The 16436-nt window shown below is 47.9% G+C and overlaps 1 protein-coding gene across 1 annotated transcript; it reads right to left on the bottom strand.

Annotated features, from left to right (window-relative positions):
* Nucleotides 1-2615: 2615 nt before the first annotated feature.
* GHRL (ghrelin and obestatin prepropeptide) lies at nucleotides 2616-7169 on the bottom strand. Its single transcript, NM_001003052.2, has 4 exons — nucleotides 7045-7169; nucleotides 6715-6831; nucleotides 3542-3650; nucleotides 2616-2764 (listed from the first exon to the last, which is right to left on the bottom strand). Exons 1-4 carry the CDS (start codon nucleotides 7150-7152, stop codon nucleotides 2745-2747), a joined length of 354 nt encoding a protein of 117 aa, NP_001003052.1. The 5' UTR covers nucleotides 7153-7169; the 3' UTR covers nucleotides 2616-2744.
* Between the last annotated feature and the right edge of the window lie 9267 nt (nucleotides 7170-16436).

The raw sequence follows: 16436 nt of genomic DNA, 5'->3' as shown, positions 1-16436 counted from the left end.
TTTTCTCTCAAGTGGGCTTGTGAAAGTTAACTGAAATTACATTGATTGCATATAAGTATGTAGGACAATGCCTGGTGCACAGCAGTACAGTAAACTTTGGTGGTTAGAATAATCGAGTGCCTCATATGTGCCTGGTATCCATGTAGGGGATCCTATGTTCAGCTTTGACAGTAGGCCAGGGGGGTAGGTGTTTTACCTGTGAGGAGCCTGAGAAATTCAGTGTCTTGGTCTGGATCATACATCTGGAATTCAAATTTGGGTCTGAGTCTGAAGCTCCTAGCTTTCCATCATCTCCTGCTCCCCAGCGCAGGTGAGAGTATCTGGTCCAGAGTGGGTGCTCAGCATCTATTTCTTACATGAATGACCTAGGCAAGTGGGAGAGAATACTTGTGAGTCTTGAGAGAGGGGTCGGTCCTTGTGTTTGTTGGGGGAAGTGTCAGGTGACCAGCATTCCTCATGGCCTGGCACCCATCTTGCCCTGAGTCCAATCCGTGCCTGCTTCTTCACTGAGTCACAGGCTGGATCACTTTGTATGTGGGCCTTGGACCCTCCTCTGGCTATTGAGAAGAGAGCTGTGGGCTTGCATAGTGATGAGCAGAATTACACTCCTACTAAGCGATAGAGCTGGGATGTGGCTAAGCTCCAGGACAGCTTGCTGGTCTGGTCATCTGGAGGTTGAGGGAGGTCATTTCCCTCCACTTCTGCCTTTCTGCCTCTTCTTTCCCCCCACTTAATTCACCTATTCTCCAGTATCTTAAATTCCTTTTTTTTTTTTTTTTCTTTTGTTTAAGCCGAACAGGCAGCCTGACCAGGAGCTTGAGCTCAGGACCCCGGGATCATGACCCTAGCCTAAGCTTAACTGACTGAGCCACCTGGGCGTTGTCCTTCCAGTACCTTAACTTCTTTAAATGGTTAACATCTTTCAATCTTACTAAGGCTTAGCGGTAGATGCTTTCAGAAGCAAGAACTTGGTGAGTGAAGTCCCTGGGTAGTCATGGTCAGTGTCTGTAGACATCTGAGGGATGCAAGTATGTGTGTGTGGTAGGTACAAAGGTTGGGTATGCTGTTGACAGCAAGGCTGGGGCTGGAGAAATGCGGGAAGATAAGTGAGAGTAATGTCTTCTCAGTTTCATTGAGAGTGTCGTGTCACCTGGCCAGGTCTGAATTTTCTAAGTTTTAAATGGGAATTGACACCTGTTCCATGCCAGGCGGGTAATCTGGCGCTGCTGTGTGCTGTGCTGCCTGAATTGAGTAGGATCCAAGTGCATCTCAGCCACTTTAAGCCATTTATTAGTCTGAGGATCTTGTTGAAATGCAGATCCTGATATGGTAGGGCCAGGGTGGGGCCCTAAGAGTCTGCATTTCATTCTTTTTTAAAATATTTTTAAAAATATTTATTTGAGGGAGAGAGCAGTGCATGAATGTGTACATATGTGGGGAGGGGCAGAGGTGGAAAGAGAATCCTGAAGCAGACTCCCTGCTGAGTGTGGAGCCCTACATGGGGCTCAATCTCACCACCCCTTCACCACCACCTGAGCCGAAACCAAGAGTCAGCTGCTTAACCAACTGAGCCACCCAGGCACCCCAAGATTCTGCATTTCTAAGAGATTCTCTGAGGATGGTGGGTTCCATGGTCCACATGATGTTCCTTGCTGAGGACTGACCGTTGGGTTTCGGTGTGCCTGCCAAGTCAGTGGTTAATACCAGTAGGGCTGTGTCTTGACTGCCAGGTGACCAGAATTTTACTCGAGAAGATACGTGGCTCCTGTAGCCCTCTGATAGAGGTTTTTCCAGAGTGTGCATGTTACCCTAACTCTGCTGAGGATGGGTCTACCGTAACTCTTTAACAGGTATCCATGTGTCTCAATTGGGAGTGCTTATATTTGGAGCTTCCTTAATCTTTTTTATTTTCTTCTCCTTAGTGATTCACCCATCATCTGTCATCAGTTCTTAGCAGTTCACACATTTGTGCTAAAGTGTAACTTACTAATAACTGACCTTCCTCCCAGGAAGGCTGGTATCTTTAGTGGATTAAGCTGTGGAACATAGGACCCGGGCTCAATGCATCTGTGAGCTGGAGTTGGCTATCTTTAGGGACGCCTGCCTGGTATCGATAAGTAACCAGGGCAGTGCCTAGCCTTGTGCACAGACAGTTGCTTTGCCATGTCTTTTCAGTAGTGGACAAGGAGGAAGGAGAAGTCGTTATTTCAGCCCTGTCTAGCAGTGGCCGGCAGCCATCTGAAGCACCCAGCTTACGTATAACTTGAAACTCAGGTTTTGGCCCTCCCACTGTCCTGTTGTGATGGTGGTCAGCTCAGCAGATGGTGACTCTGGTGATGTGACCTGAAGTTTCTTGGTCCACGGTCCTTGCCAATTGTTACTAAGCTCTCATTGTAACTTCACTGTGCTCAGGAAGCTGTGATATTTATAAGAGCTGTCTATCTGCTTCCTCTCCCTTCCATCCCCACCCCCTTCTTTCATGCATATTTGCCTACCTTACTACATATCCTCCTTTTATCTTTCCATTGACCACACATTTTTAAATTTTTTTCTTCAATCAAATGTGAAATTTTCATCTTTGGTGAAATAATTTTTTTCTTTGAACATTCAGCATATGGTTTGAATGTTTATTCACCTCTTCAACTAGTACCACTCAGAACTGGGAGTAGCTGCAGAAACAGTGTAAAAGTCAGGTGAGTGCTTCTAGGGTGGGGGGAGAACAGGCAGGCCCATCTTGTGGATGATCACTCGTCTGCCAGGGCCTCTGAAAAGCAAGAGGTCACGTCAAAATTCAGTGTCCACCGTCCTGCCGGTGCCATCAGAGATGGCTTTTCTTCCACAATGGTGATGTCAGAGGTGGTGTGTTGTAATGGGGGTGGGGGAAAGGGTTAGGTATTGACCTCAGAGTGTGGAATGTGTGACTTGTTCTTGCCACCTAAAAACTGAGTCTTGTTTTCCTTATCTGCACTGCCTTGTGAGTGCCATGCTCCTGCCTACCTCATGTGGTCAGTGGGGGTTGAGACTTGATGCCATGTTAGGGAAGTGCTTGGCCAGTGGTAGTGTGCCTCCAAAGGCAGGTGTTTGCCCCCATGATCAGAAGCTAATTGGGTGGTTTCTGTTTTACAAGCCAAGAAGAGCTTTGCAACAAAACCTAGAAACCTTTGCTTAATTCTCATGAGGGCACTAATTCCTTTCATTTGTAAAGTTATACAGTAGCAGTACTTAACATCAAATAATTTTATGCTCTCACAGTGAGTGTTAGCTCCATTTTATGGTTAGGAAATTGGGGTTCCAGAGGTAGTTAATGTGCTAGTTCTTGGAACATAGTGTCTTCTTGGAATTCAGAGACTGCTCACCCCTCGTCCCAGCCACTCACAAATCCCAGCCCAGGCTGCTCTCCGGCAGACATTGGGGAAAGTAATTAGAAGCTTTTTGAGAGGCAGGGATAGGGGAATAAAACTTCTCTTGTGTCACACATAGGTTGGGCTCACAATTGGGACTCCAAGGAAACTGAAATGACCTGAGTGGGGCAAGGACTTACCGTTGGTGTCTTCCCAAAGAACCTCTTGAAGAAACTTCCCGAGTGCCTGGCCATGCTGGTGGTACTGAGGCCCTGACAGCTTGATTCCAACATCAAAGGGGGCATTGAACTAGGAGGAGGGGCAAGGAAGACCCCAGAGGTGTCAGAGGTCACACCCTGCCATCCCACCCCAAACACATGGCACTCCCAGCCCTCCCGAAGCAGGCCCTGGGCTCTCAGGATCTCCTCACAGGGGCGGGGAAGGAGGAGGGCCTGTGGCTCAGCAGCCACCACAGGGGTACAGCTCAGCCAGGTGACTCTGCCTTCGTAGGTCCGTTCTTACTGCCCCTGCCATCTCGAGGAAACTAGCTTGCAGTCTTGTCTTCCTCTAATGAGGTTGCTCAAAGAAGCTGTGGGTTACTCCCACTCCCCCTTGTGATTTTGGAAGACATAAGGTTGAGTCACCAGTGGTAGGATTTCAGGCTCTGGTAGGGAGACTGGGGGGACAGTGGGTTTCCCCGGTGTCCTAGCACTAGCCTGGGCAGTGGTCTCTGCCTGTCTACTGCCCTCACCTCCTCTCCTGGCTCTTCCTCCTGTCCTGAGCACAGGCCTTTCCTTGTTCCATGGAAGGTCAGACAAGCTGACCTTTCCCTGGAGAGATGCTCTGAGCCAAGTGCTTGCTTCTCTCTGTGCCTCTGTGTCTTCCCTTCTACAGGGACAGCACCCCATTTTTCCCTCCTTTCTCAGCACCCTTGGAGATGATTTATTGGAGCTCAGAGTTTTGGGAGAAGGGGAAAGAGCTCTCTTTGCAGCCACATCATGGTTTCCGCCCCTGGAGGGCAGACTATTGTTCTGTTCTAGTAGCTGCCTTGGTACCTGGTACCTGCATGCCAGTCACTTGCGAAGTCTAAGTAAGTCACTGAAGGGATCTGGTGTTGGGAGGGAGCCTTCTGTCATTGGTCCTTCTTCCCCCTGCTCCCCCAACAGGAGGCCTGGAGGGGTCGAGGACTTGCCTGAGGCTGCAGGGGTGGGGTGGTGGCCTGGGAACCGCTTCTGGCTTCCAGTCATGGGCTGCAGTGACACCTAGCTTGGAGCTTCTCTGTCCTCCAGGCCTGGCCAAGGCCTTGCCTCCACGATGGGGATAGTCCTCTGGGCCTCCCTGCCCCAGTTTCTCTCCCATTTCACATGTGAGCAAATGTGCTCCAAGAGGTTATGAAGAAAACAAGTAGCTCCTTGTTCCCTTTAAATATTTCCCTTCTTCCTTGTCTCCACGGGGAGGGCGGAGGGAGTGGGGAATTACTCGCTTGTGATTTTAGGGAACTCCATCCATTGGCTCCCTCCTATTAGCAAGTACTCATTTTTCTTCCACCCTGTGGCTGAGAGGGGTTGGTCAGATGGCCTGAGCAGACTTCTTGGGAACCATGTGAGCACTGATCAGGGCCAGGTGCTCCTGGCTGGCCCGGCACCTGGAACCTGGACTGTTGAGAAGCAGCCCAGCCACGCCTGGGTGGGGTATGCTTCTGGGGACTTGGAAAGGCCTGATACGGGGTGGAGGGGTGGGGAAGGGGTAGAACGTGGTCTCAGAAGTCTTCCAGCTCTGAAAGTGGATTGCGGTAGCAACACATCTGGAGGAAGGTGGGGGGCCCTGAGGTGAGAAAGGTGGAACTCCAGGAGGGGCTGAGAGAGTGTGTGCTGAGCCCCACAGCCAGGGTGTGGGCCTCCCCACCTCTGGTGGCCCCGGTGCCTCCCGGACATATCAGACTTCGGGTTCTAGTTGAGGTGTGGGCTAACTCTTCCAAGGCCAGCCTTCATGGGGACTGGAAGCTTCTGGTTGTCCCAGCCCTGCCTTGAGTCCTCAAGCCGCAGAGACCCCTTCCCTGTCTGGGTGTGGGGGAGAGCCAGCCCGGCCTGGGTGAGTGGGAGTGCCGCCTGGGTCTCACCAGGAAATTCCCCAGTTTTAGTTTGAGGATTTGCAGGAGTCAGTGGGAATGTGATGGGTTGGAGATCTCACATGTGGCTTGGAGGAAGCACCTGAGAACACCCCTAGGTTCCAGGAAGGGTCAGAGGGATCGTTGGTAGGGAGTTCATCCTGATGGAAGAAGCTGGTGGGGAGGGAGGGAGCGAGGGAGGCCAAGGCAGGCCGCACTGCAGCTTCTCAGGCCAGGGGTGACCAGGGAGGGAGGGGTGCCCCAGGCCACAGTGCACGCTCTGTTTGCCAGGCTGGTGAGGGGAAGGGGGCTAGGAGCTGGAGGTGGCCCTGCCCTCGGCTCCCACCCCTGCCACACGCAGGCTGTGGCACCTCAGGAACACGAGTTCATCTGTCTGAACTTCTGTCCCTTGCCTATGAAACGAGGGCAGTAGTATCTGACCTTACCTCACAGGTGGTCGTGGAGATTGAACGGCATATAATGAGGGTAAGACAGTTTGTAAATGAAATCTCCATCAGTAGGCAGGAGCAGCACCAAGATCGCCACGGTTCAGTACTGCCCCGGGGTGGAGAATTCTGGTGTCACTGCAGGGAGGCAGCTGTCGCCACCTGAGTGCTTATAAGGGCCATTCCCTGAACCACAGCTGGCTTCCTGGGAAGGTTGCAGGGATAACCCCTATATAATCCCTTTACTCCCTCTCTGTCCTAATCTCCCCCTCTATTTTCAGACTTCCTCTTGGCCCGTGCAAGATTTGCTGGAGCCGAGACAGCCCGATTGGTCCTGTCTCATCTCCGGATGGGGCATGGTGCTTGGCCGCTGGCTGCGGGCTAGCAGTAGCTGGCCTGCGTGGGGCCGTGTGGGTGCGCTCCAGCCCCGGGCAGGGTCGGACAGGCCCCTGGGCCAAGCAGACCCTTTGCTGTGGGGAAACCTCTTCAGGCTGTGACCAGCTGATTCTTCCTGTGTGTCTCTTCCTTGTGTGTCTCTTGGCACCATGTTTGCTGGCCCTCTTTTGAAATCCTCTGGTGTGGACCTGCACCCCTCCTGTTCCCTGCTCATGGCTCCTTGTCCTGTCCCGTTCTGTTGTAGCAAAATGACTTATCTTAGACATTTGCCTCTTGATGGGAAAAGACCTGGTGGAGTCCAGTTCGGAGTCAACCTTTTTGCGTACTATTTTACATTTCTTTCGTAAGTGGATCCCTGTTCACAGCCTGCCCTCCTCCACCCTCAAACCCTCCACTGCCACAAAAGCATAAATCTGGAACCAACCCGGATTTCCAGCTCATCCTCTGCCTCTTCCACTTGACTTGTGTCTTCTGGGCCAAGGGAGCCTTCTAGGGCTCGGGGCTGCAGTTTGGCCGGCGGCTTCTTGGACTCCTTTCTCTGCTGGAAAGAGGTACTATCTTAGGGCCCTAAGCCCCCTTATACTTCCAGAAGCAGAGGGAGGTGTGAGCCTACAGTCAGACCCAGAGTCGTCCTTAGTGCTCTTGGAGAAAGCCCAGAGAATTTGAGCCAAGGTCACACAGCTGGCTGCCCCATGGCAAGGCTGGAGCCAGATACCCTAATCCAAACGTGGGGCTTTGTGGGGAGATGGTTTACCTGTAGTTTCTGGTGTTCGGGACTTAGGAAGCTGGAGCCCGCCATGGCCAGGTCCACCCAGAGCACACTGAAGAGCAGCAGGCTGCACATGGTCCCCAGGGAGGGCATGGTGTCAGATGCGCCTGTAGGAGAAGAGGGTCTGCAGGCAGTGTGCCCTCCCCTCCCTGTCCCCCAGACCCCTCTCGGGTATGAGCCCAGCACACAGGGTGAGGGGACTTGGACCTGGGACGTCACTGTTGAGTAGAAGAGCTCTTCCCACCCCTGCTGGCGGGGCTCCCTCTGCCCACCGCCCCCTCTTCCCAGGCTGTTTGGCAGTGGGACTCCCCATATTTGTCCCAGGCCCCAAGGAGCTTGTGCCATTTCTTAAGGAAGGATCATGATGCTGAAGGAGCAGGGTCTTCAGGGTTTATGGGGTTGTGGGGGTGCTCCAGCTGTGTCTGAGCAGCCAGGCTGCCCCATGTTGTGCAGCCACCCCTTTGTTCAGATGGGCCTGTGGATGGCCAGCAGTCAGAGGAAGCTAAACCCATGAACCCACATATGGAGAGTAGAGAGAGCACGCCTACCTGGGATTCCTGGTGGAGGTGGTGCCCAGTGGCTGGCTGGTCTTTATGTAGGAAGCCCTGTGTTTGTTTTACACTAGCAGCTCCGTCCTAACTCCTCGTGCCTGCTTTACATTCCTTGGGCACTAAAAATGGGTATGTGCTCTGGGTGGAAGTCAACAACAGAGGTCAGAAACCCTGAGACATTGCTGGGTTGGCTTGGCTGTGCACCCACTGCAGCTGTCCCCAAGTGGGCTCACCCCTGATTCAAGTGGGGTGAGGGGAGTGCCTCGGGGCCTAGGCCAGCTTTGCTACTCTCTGCTGCTCTGCTTCCCACCTCCTCCTGAAATTCCCTTCCTTCTAGGACAGAATGAGATGATGGTCACTAGATTTTTCAGAGCTTTTCGAGCTTTGTCATGCTGTTCTCTGTGACTGATGTTGCTCTGGCTCCCACAAACCTCTGGAGCTCATGGGGGGCCTGGCTTCTGTTCCCATGCTTCCACGACCAGGGCAAGCCCGTGATACAGATGAGGAGTATGCTGGGAGGAGTGGCAGCACCGGCTCTGACGGTGGCTTTGCCTGTCATTTCTTCCAGGTGGTGCATGATGAGTTGGCTTGCCTCCCTTCCCTGTGGCCAGGTTCCAGGAGGGAAGAGCCTGGCCCTGGCGGCAGAGGAGCTGCGGCCCAGTCCTGGTGCAGGTGACTGCTCCTCAGTTGATGCGCCCCAGGCAGACCACCAGTAATCCTCCTTGTGCCAGGGCCACTCTTGAGTGGCTTTGAGGATGACCTGAGGTGATGGGTGTGAAAACCCTTTATAACCCCTGAGGTGTCATGTACACGACCGCCCCTGGTGTTCTGGGCCTACAGGGCTTGCAGGCGTATGCCAAGGTCATGTGTTCTCAGATGGAGAGTTAACTAACATCATGGGGGATTCCTTACCTGCCTGGAGAGCTTCATCTAATTGGATGCCCAGGCAGCGACTCCTAAGGGCTAAGTGAACTGTCTACATCCAGAGATTCTAGCATTTCTAAGGAGGAACTCCCTTGAAGCTGGGGCTGGGAGCTTGGAAGGTTAGGAAGAGCTCCATGAAAGAGGCAGATGGTGGAAATGGAAGGAGGACACCCCTGAAAGCAGAATGGCGTGAGCGAAGGTGAACAGAAGGCGTGGGAGTAGAACATTTGGGGCAATGACAAGAAAACTGGCTGCCTTGGATGAGGGTGTCAGTGGAGGAGGTTATTAGGAAAGGCCTAGAAGGCAGATCAGGGTCAGGTTATGCCCAGCCTTGAAGGCTGCTAGCCCAAGGAGTTTGGGCTTTATCTGCAGGAGGGAGGACCCTGAAAGTTCTCAGACAGAGGAGTGACACAACTGTAGATTACAAGAGTCGGTAAGACGTTGAAGAGGTGGGAGGCTGAACCTTGATTTCACTGGAAGGAACCCTGAACGCGAGAAAGGCCCCACTTTCCTCAAAGCCACAGAGCCTTCAGTGGCGGTGCCAGCTTTGGGGTGCCAGCTTCCTGGTCCCTGGCTGCTAGGTTGCGGTACCTTCCCCCTAGACCGTCCTGACCGCACAGCAAACGTGCTATTCCAAGAAAGTCCATCTGCACTGAGTGGGGTGTGATTGGGCCGGGGAGCTAGTTAGGATTTGAGCACTAGACAGCTGACTGTCAAATGACCGGCCCCCTGGGTTGGGGGCCCTTGTAGAGAAGGTGGAAGGTGGGGGATTAAGTACCCTCTGATGGAAAGCATCTCGCCTCCCTTAGCCCCAGCAGAATGCATGTGTGTCACCGGAGGTCTTTACCCTTCTTGGCCACCTCAGCTTAGACCTCTTAGCTTGAGGGTGTGGAGAAATAGGGAGTCCTCAGAGAAGCTTGCAGCTTTTTCAGAGCCCTTCCTCCCAAAGCACAACAAAACAACCCCCACCCCCCCAAACCCAACTATGGTGACCAGGCACCTGCTGAGGCTTGAAGCCTTCACTTGATCCCAACCCTGAATGCAGGAGCTGCCATGTTGATCTTAGATAAGGCCGCTGGCCAGCAAACACCCCTGCTCGCTCTGTTATCTTTGGGGAACAGAGAGGCGGCCTGGGTGTTGGAAAGGACCCTAACCGCATACCACTGAGTCGAGGCTGGTTGCTGGAGGAAGGAACATCTGATGGATGCCAGAATCGTTGAGGAAGGAGCCGGGTGGCACCCAGAACTTTCCTCACTGCCCACTCACAGTTGTGGGAGCAGGGGCAGGCATGGTGTGGGGAACGTGTGCACGTCAGAATCCAGAGCAGCTTGGGGGAAGACGGTGTGACTCGGGCAAAGGACTGACTTTCCCCAGGCTCCTGTTCCTCTTTATTCCTTTTTTTTTTTTAATTTTTTAAATTTATTTATGATAGGCACACAGTGAGAGAGAGAGAATGAGAGAGAGAGAGGCAGAGACACAGGCAGAGGGAGAAGCAGGCTCCATGCACCGGGAGCCCGACGTGGGAATCGATCCCGGGTCTCCAGGATCCGCGCCCTGGGCCAAAGGCAGGCGCCAAACCGCTGCGCCACCCAGGGATCCCTCTTTATTCCTTTCAAGTGTGGAAAATACCAAGGCTGGTTTGGCACCTCCCTGTCCTGTGTCTTTCTCAGAACTTAGCGGGTGCTTGGTGCACAGGCTTCCTCTGGATGGCTTGCTGGTTGGTGATTTCCTTCCCACTGTGGGGCCTTAAGAATGGATGAGAAGTACTGGTCATCTCTGAATTAATTGCTGGATGTAAATGGTGTCTGAGAACAAATTATGTTTTGTATCTTTTCCATTATACTTTCATTTCTACTGACAATTAGTTGTCAAGCTGTTTCATCAGTTTGGCCAGCCCTGTCTGAATGAGGCAGATTGGGATTGTAGAAAGAGATTTTTTTTTTTCTTTTTTGGTGGGTGTTCTTTTTTGTCCTGGCTTCTATAACCTTTGGATTGGCACTGTTCAATAGAAATATGTAAGCCTCAAGGAGCCTCATAAATAATTTTAAATTTCCTAGGAGTCACATTAAAAAACATAAAGTCAGGTGAAATCAATTTGAATACTTTATTTAACATATCCATAATATACGTTTGACATGTAATCAGTACAAAAATGACTGAGATAGTAGACACTAGTTTTCTTTTTACTAAATCTTTATTTTTAATTTTTTAAAAGATTTTATTTATTCATTCATGAGAGACACACACACAGAGAGAGAGAGAGAGGCAGAGACACAGGCAGAGGGAGAAGCAGGTGCCATGCAGGGAGCCTGACGTGGGACTTGATCCCCGGTCTCCAGGATCACGACCTGGGCTGAAGGTGGCGCTAAACCGCTGAGCCCCCCAGGCTGCCCTATTTTTAAATTTTTTTAAAAGATTTATTTTTTTATTCATGGGAGACACACAGAAAGAGAGAGAGAGGCAGAGAAGCAGGCTCCATGCAGGAAGCCTGATGTGGGACTCAATCCTGGGATCACACCCTGAGCCGAAGGCAGACGCTCAACTACTGAGCCACCCAGGCGTCCCATTCTTTTTACTTAATCTTTGAAATTTAGGGCACCTTAAGTTTTCTAGCAGATTTCAGGTCACACTAGCCACACACATGCTTAGTAGCTCCATGTGGCTGGTGACTACCGCACTGGACAGCACAGTTCTAGATAATCACTAGTGTCATTTTTTGACTCGTGCAACCTTAGCCTGTCTTCCTATCTCTCCAACAGTTTCTGCTCTCAGCCTAAAAATATGCCTTGGTCTCTAAATCTGGAAAGGTCTATTTGGCACCGGTCCCCCTTCCCCTCACCCTATATAACCTCTAGGCATAACTTTTTTCCCTTTCCTTGTATGCTCTTCCTTAGTGTGCACTGGCCCATCAAAACTTGAGTGGACTCCCATCTCCAGCACTGTGCTGAGGCTGTTCTCCCTGCATTCTGGGTAGTGTAGCCTCCGTCTAGGGCCCACTAGGAGCTGTGGGATCTCAGAGTGAGAATGTTAAGACCTGATGTCAACTGCTGGGTGCAGGTCTATGCTGGGCTGCACTGAATTTGTGGGGAAGCTTATAAGAATGCTGGTGTGTGTTTGTTTAAAGATTTTATTTATTTATTTGACACAGAGCACAAGCAAGGGGAGTGGCAGGCAGAGGAATAGGGAGAAGCAGGGGGCTCCATCCCAGGACCCCAGGATCATGACCTGAGCCAAAGGCAGATGCTTAACTGACTGAACCACCCAGCTGCTCCAAGAATCCAAGAATGCTGTTTTGTTTTGTTTTAAAATGCCTGATCCTTTGATTCTGATCTAATAGGTATGGAGTGGGGCCCTAGAATCTGAATTTTTAAAAATTTTAATTTAAATTCCAGTTATTAACATACACAGTAATATTAGTTTCAGGTGTGCAATATAGTAATTGAACACGTACATAAACCTCCTGGTGCTCATCACAAGTACCTTCCTTAATCCCCATCATCTATTTCACCCATCCTCCCACCCACTTCTCCTCTGGTGACCATCTGTTCTCTATAGTTAAAGAGTCTGTTTTCTGCTTTGTCTCTCTCTTGCTCTTTTTTCCCCCCTTTGCTCGTTTGTTTCTTAAATTCCACGTAGGAGTGAAATCATGGTATTTGTCTTTTTCAGACTTACTTTGCTTAACATTATACTTTTGAGCTCCATCCATGTTGTTGCAAATGGCAAGATTTCATTCTTTTTTTTTTTTGTCATTTTTTTTTTTTTTTTTTAATGATAGTCACACAGAGAGAGAGAGAGAGAGAGAGGCAGAGACACAGGCAGATGGAGAAGCAGGCTCCATGCACCGGGAGCCCGATGTGGGATTCGATCCCGGGTCTCCAGGATTGCGCCCTGGGCCAAAGGCAGGCGCCAAACCGCTGCGCCACCCAGGGATCCCAGATTTCATTCTTTTTTATGGCTGATTAATATTCTATTATACACACACACCCCACATCTTCTTTATCCATTCATTAGTGGACACTTGGGCTACTTGTGTAATTTGGCTACTGTAGACAATGCTGCTATAAACATTAGGGTGCACATATCTCTTTGATTTAGTAATTTTGTATTCTTTGGGTAAATACCTAATAGTGGAATTCCTGAGTCCTAGGGTAGCTCTATTTTTAACTTTTTGAGGAACCTTCATACTGTTTTCCAGAGGGGCTGTACCAGTTTGCATTCCCACCAACAATGTAAGAGGATTCCCCTTATCCACATCCCTGCCAACACTTGTTGTTTCTTGTGTTGTTGCTGTTAGCCATTCTGACTGGTGTGAGGTGATAGCTCATTGTAGTTTTGATTTACATTTCCCTGATGGTAGGTGATGATGAACATTTTAGGTGTCTGTTGGCCATCTGTATGTCTTCTTTGGAGAAATGTCTACTCATGTCTTCTGCCCATTTTTATTTGTTTTTTGGGTGTTCAGTTTATAAATTCTTTATAAAGGGGGGATTTATTGGGATTATTGGGATGCCTGGGTGGCTCAGTGGGTTAGGTGGTCAACTCTTGATTTCAACTCAGATCATAATCTCTGGGTCTTGGGATTGAGCCCTGCATTGGGCTCTACGCATAGCAGGGAGTCAGCTTCCAGATTCTCTCTTCTCCCTCTGCCCTGGCCCCCCGCTTCTTCTTTCTCTCTAAATAAATCAATCTTAAAAATAAGTTCATGTATTTTGGATACTGATCCTTTGTCAGATATGTCATTTGCTGATATCTTCTCTCATTCCCTAGGTTGCCTTTTAGTTCCTTCACTGTGCAGAAACTTGTTATTTTGATGTACCAATAGTTTTTTATTTTGTTTCCCTTGCCCCAGGAGACATCTAGAAAGAAGTTGCTAGTGTCAGAGACACTAGCCAGTGTCAGAGAAATTACTTCCTGTTTTCTCCTCTAGAATTTTTATGGTTTTAGGTCTCACATTTAACCCATTTAGAATTTATTTTTATGTATAAGAAAGTGGTCCAGGTTCATTACTTTGCATGATGCTGTCTAGTTTTCCCGCCATTTGTGGAAGAGATAATCCTTTTCCCACTTGATATTCTTTCCTGCTTTGTTGAAGATTAATTGGCTATATAATTGTAGGCTCATTTCTGGGTTTTCTATTCTGTCTCATTGATCTATGTGTCTTATTTTTGTGCCAGTACCATACCATTTTGAGCACTACAGCTTTGGAATAACGTGGAGTCTGGAATTGTGATGCCTCCAGCTTTTTCTTTTTCAACCTTGCTTTGACTATCTGAGGTCTTATGTGATTCCAACGGAAATTTTAGATTTGATGGTTCTAGTTCTGTAACAAATGCTGTTGGAATTTTGATATGGGCTGCATTAAATGTGTAGATTCCTTTGGGTGGCATAGACATTTTAACAATATTTGTTCTTCTAATCCGTGAGTGTGGAATGTCTTTCCATTTCTTTATGTCATCTTAAGTTTCTTTTATCAGTGATGTATAGTTTTCAACGTAAAGGTCTTTCACCTCTTCGGTTAGGTTTATTCATAAGTATCCTAATGTTTTTGGTACAATTGTAAATTGGATTGATTCCTTAACTTATCTTTCTGCTGCTTCATTATTGGTGAATAGAAATGCAGCAGGTTTCTGTACACTGATTTTGTATCCTGTGACTTTATGGAGTTTATCAGTACTAGCAGTTAATTCTGGTGGAGTCTTTGCTGGGTTTTCTAATAGAGTATCATGTTATCTGCAAATAATTAAAGTTTAACTTCTTCCTTGCTTATTTCAGTGCCTCTTCTCCTGCCATGGTGAGGACTCCATTTCTATGTCGAATAAAAGTGGTGGGAGTGGATCTCCCAGTCTTGTTTCGCCTGTAGAGGAAAAGCTCTCATCCTTTTAGGATGATGATATTAGCTGTAGTCCTTTCATCTATGGCCTTTATTATGTTGAGGTATGTTCCTCTAAATGTACTTTGTTGATGATTTTTATCATGAACTGGTCTTGTACTTTGTCATATGCTTTCTCTTCATCTATTGAAATGATACGGTTCTTCTTATCCTTTCTTTTATTAACATGATATGCCACATTGAATGATTTGTGATTCAATCACAAATTGTGATTGATCACCCTTGCAGCCCAGGGATAAATCCCACTTGACTGTGGGATTTTTAAATAATGTATTGTTGGATTTGGTTTGCTAGTATTTTATTGAGAATTTTTGTATCTGGGTTTGTTAGGCGTATTGGCCAGTAGTCCCATTTTGTTGTTTTGTTTTAGTTTTTGGTTTTGGTATTGGGGTATTGCTGACCTCACAGAATGAATTTGGAAGTTTCCCTTCCTTTTCTATATTTTGGAATAGTTTGAGAAGAATAGGTACTAACTCTTCTTTAAATGTGTGGTAGGAAAAAATAAATAAATAAAAATAAATGTGTGGTAGGGGACGCCTGGGTGGCCCAGTGGTTTAGCGCCTCCCTTCTGCCCTGGGTGTGATCCCGGAGTCCCAGGATCGAGTCCAACGTCGGGCTCCCTGTGGGGGGAGCCTGCTTCTCCCTCTGCCTGTGTCTCTGCCTCTCTCTCTCTCTGATGAATAAATAAATAAAAATCTAAAAAAAAAAAAAGTGTGGTAGAATTTGCCTGTGAAGCAATCTGGTCTGTTGGGAGTTTTTGAATTACTAATTCAAGTTCTTTGCTAGTCATCAGTCTGTTCAAATTTTCTATTTCTTCCTGTTTCAGTTTTGGTAGGAGTTTGTCTAGGGATTTATTATGCGTTTCTTGTCCAATTTGTTGGCATATAGTTTTTCTTAATATTCTCTTGTAATTGTATTTCTGTGGTGTTGGTGTTATTTCTCTTCTCTCATTTGTGGTTTTATTTGGGTCCCTTCTTTTTTTTTTTTTGTTAAGTCTGGCTAGAGTTTTATTAATTTTAGTATTTTTTTCCAAAGAGCCAACTCCTGGTTTCATTGATCTCTTCTGTTGTTTTTTTTTTTTTTTTTTAGTTTCTGTATCATTTATTTCTGCTCTAATCTTTGTTATTTCCTTCCTTCTACTGACTGGCTTTAGGCTTTGTTATTCTTTCTCTAGCTCCTTTAGGCTGTAAGGTTAGGTTGTTTGAGATTTTTCTTACTTCTTGAGGTAGGCCTCTACTACTATATTCTTCCCTCTTAGGACTGCTTTTTCTGCGTCCCAAAAGCTTTGGAGCATTGTGTTTTCTTTTTCATTTGTTTCCATGTATTTCTTAATTTCTTCTTCTATTTTCTGGTTGACTCATTCATTGTTTAGTAGCATATTATTTAACCTTTAAGTATTTGTGGTCTTTCCAGATTTTTTCTCGTGGCTGACTTCTAGTTTCATAGTGTTGTGGTCAGAAAAGGTGCATAGTATGACTTTAGTCTTTTATAATTTGTTAAGGCCTGTTTTGTGATCTAGGATGTGATCTATTCTGGAGAATGTTCCATGTGCACTTGAAAAGAATGCTGTTCTGCTCTTTTAGGATGGACTGTTCTGAATATACCTGTTAAGTCCACCTGGTCTAATGAGTCATTCAAAGCCATTGTGTTCTTGTTTTTCTGTTTAATTGATGTAATGGGGTGTTTAAAGTCTCCTACTATTAATGTATTATCAATTAGGTCATTTATACGTATTGTTTTATATATTTGTGTGTTCCCTTGTTTGATGCATAAATATTTACAATAGTTATATTTCTTTTTCAAAAAATATTTATTTAATTTAAATTAAATAAAATCTTAAAAAAAAAAAAAAGGGCGGGGGGGCAGCCTGGGTGGCTCAGCAGTTTAGCGCTGCCTTCCGCCCAGGGTGTGATCCTGGAGACCCGGGATCAAGTCCCATATTGGGCTCCCTTCATGGAGCCTGCTTCTGTCTGTGTCTGTGCCCCCCTCTCTCTCTCTCTCTGGTTCTCTCA

Source organism: Canis lupus, chromosome 20, assembly GCF_011100685.1.
Source record: "Canis lupus familiaris isolate Mischka breed German Shepherd chromosome 20, alternate assembly UU_Cfam_GSD_1.0, whole genome shotgun sequence".
In the NCBI taxonomy this organism is placed as follows: domain Eukaryota; kingdom Metazoa; phylum Chordata; class Mammalia; order Carnivora; family Canidae; genus Canis; species Canis lupus.
The sequence above is the reverse complement of the archived record's forward strand: the minus strand, read 5'-3'. Positions and strand labels throughout refer to the sequence as shown.

Bases quoted from the DNA above. Each gene is read 5' to 3' on its own strand.
- GHRL (NM_001003052.2), bottom strand. From the start codon at position 7,152: ATGCCCTCCCTGGGGACCATGTGCAGCCTGCTGCTCTTCAGTGTGCTC. The intron at 6,832-7,044 runs GTAAACCATCTC...ACCTCTTTCCAG, and splicing joins CCGAACACCAGAAACTACAG to CAGAGAAAGGAGTCCAAGAA. The intron at 3,651-6,714 runs GTTGGTTCCAGA...CCCTCCTCCTAG, and splicing joins AGGATGAGCTGGAAATCCGG to TTCAATGCCCCCTTTGATGT.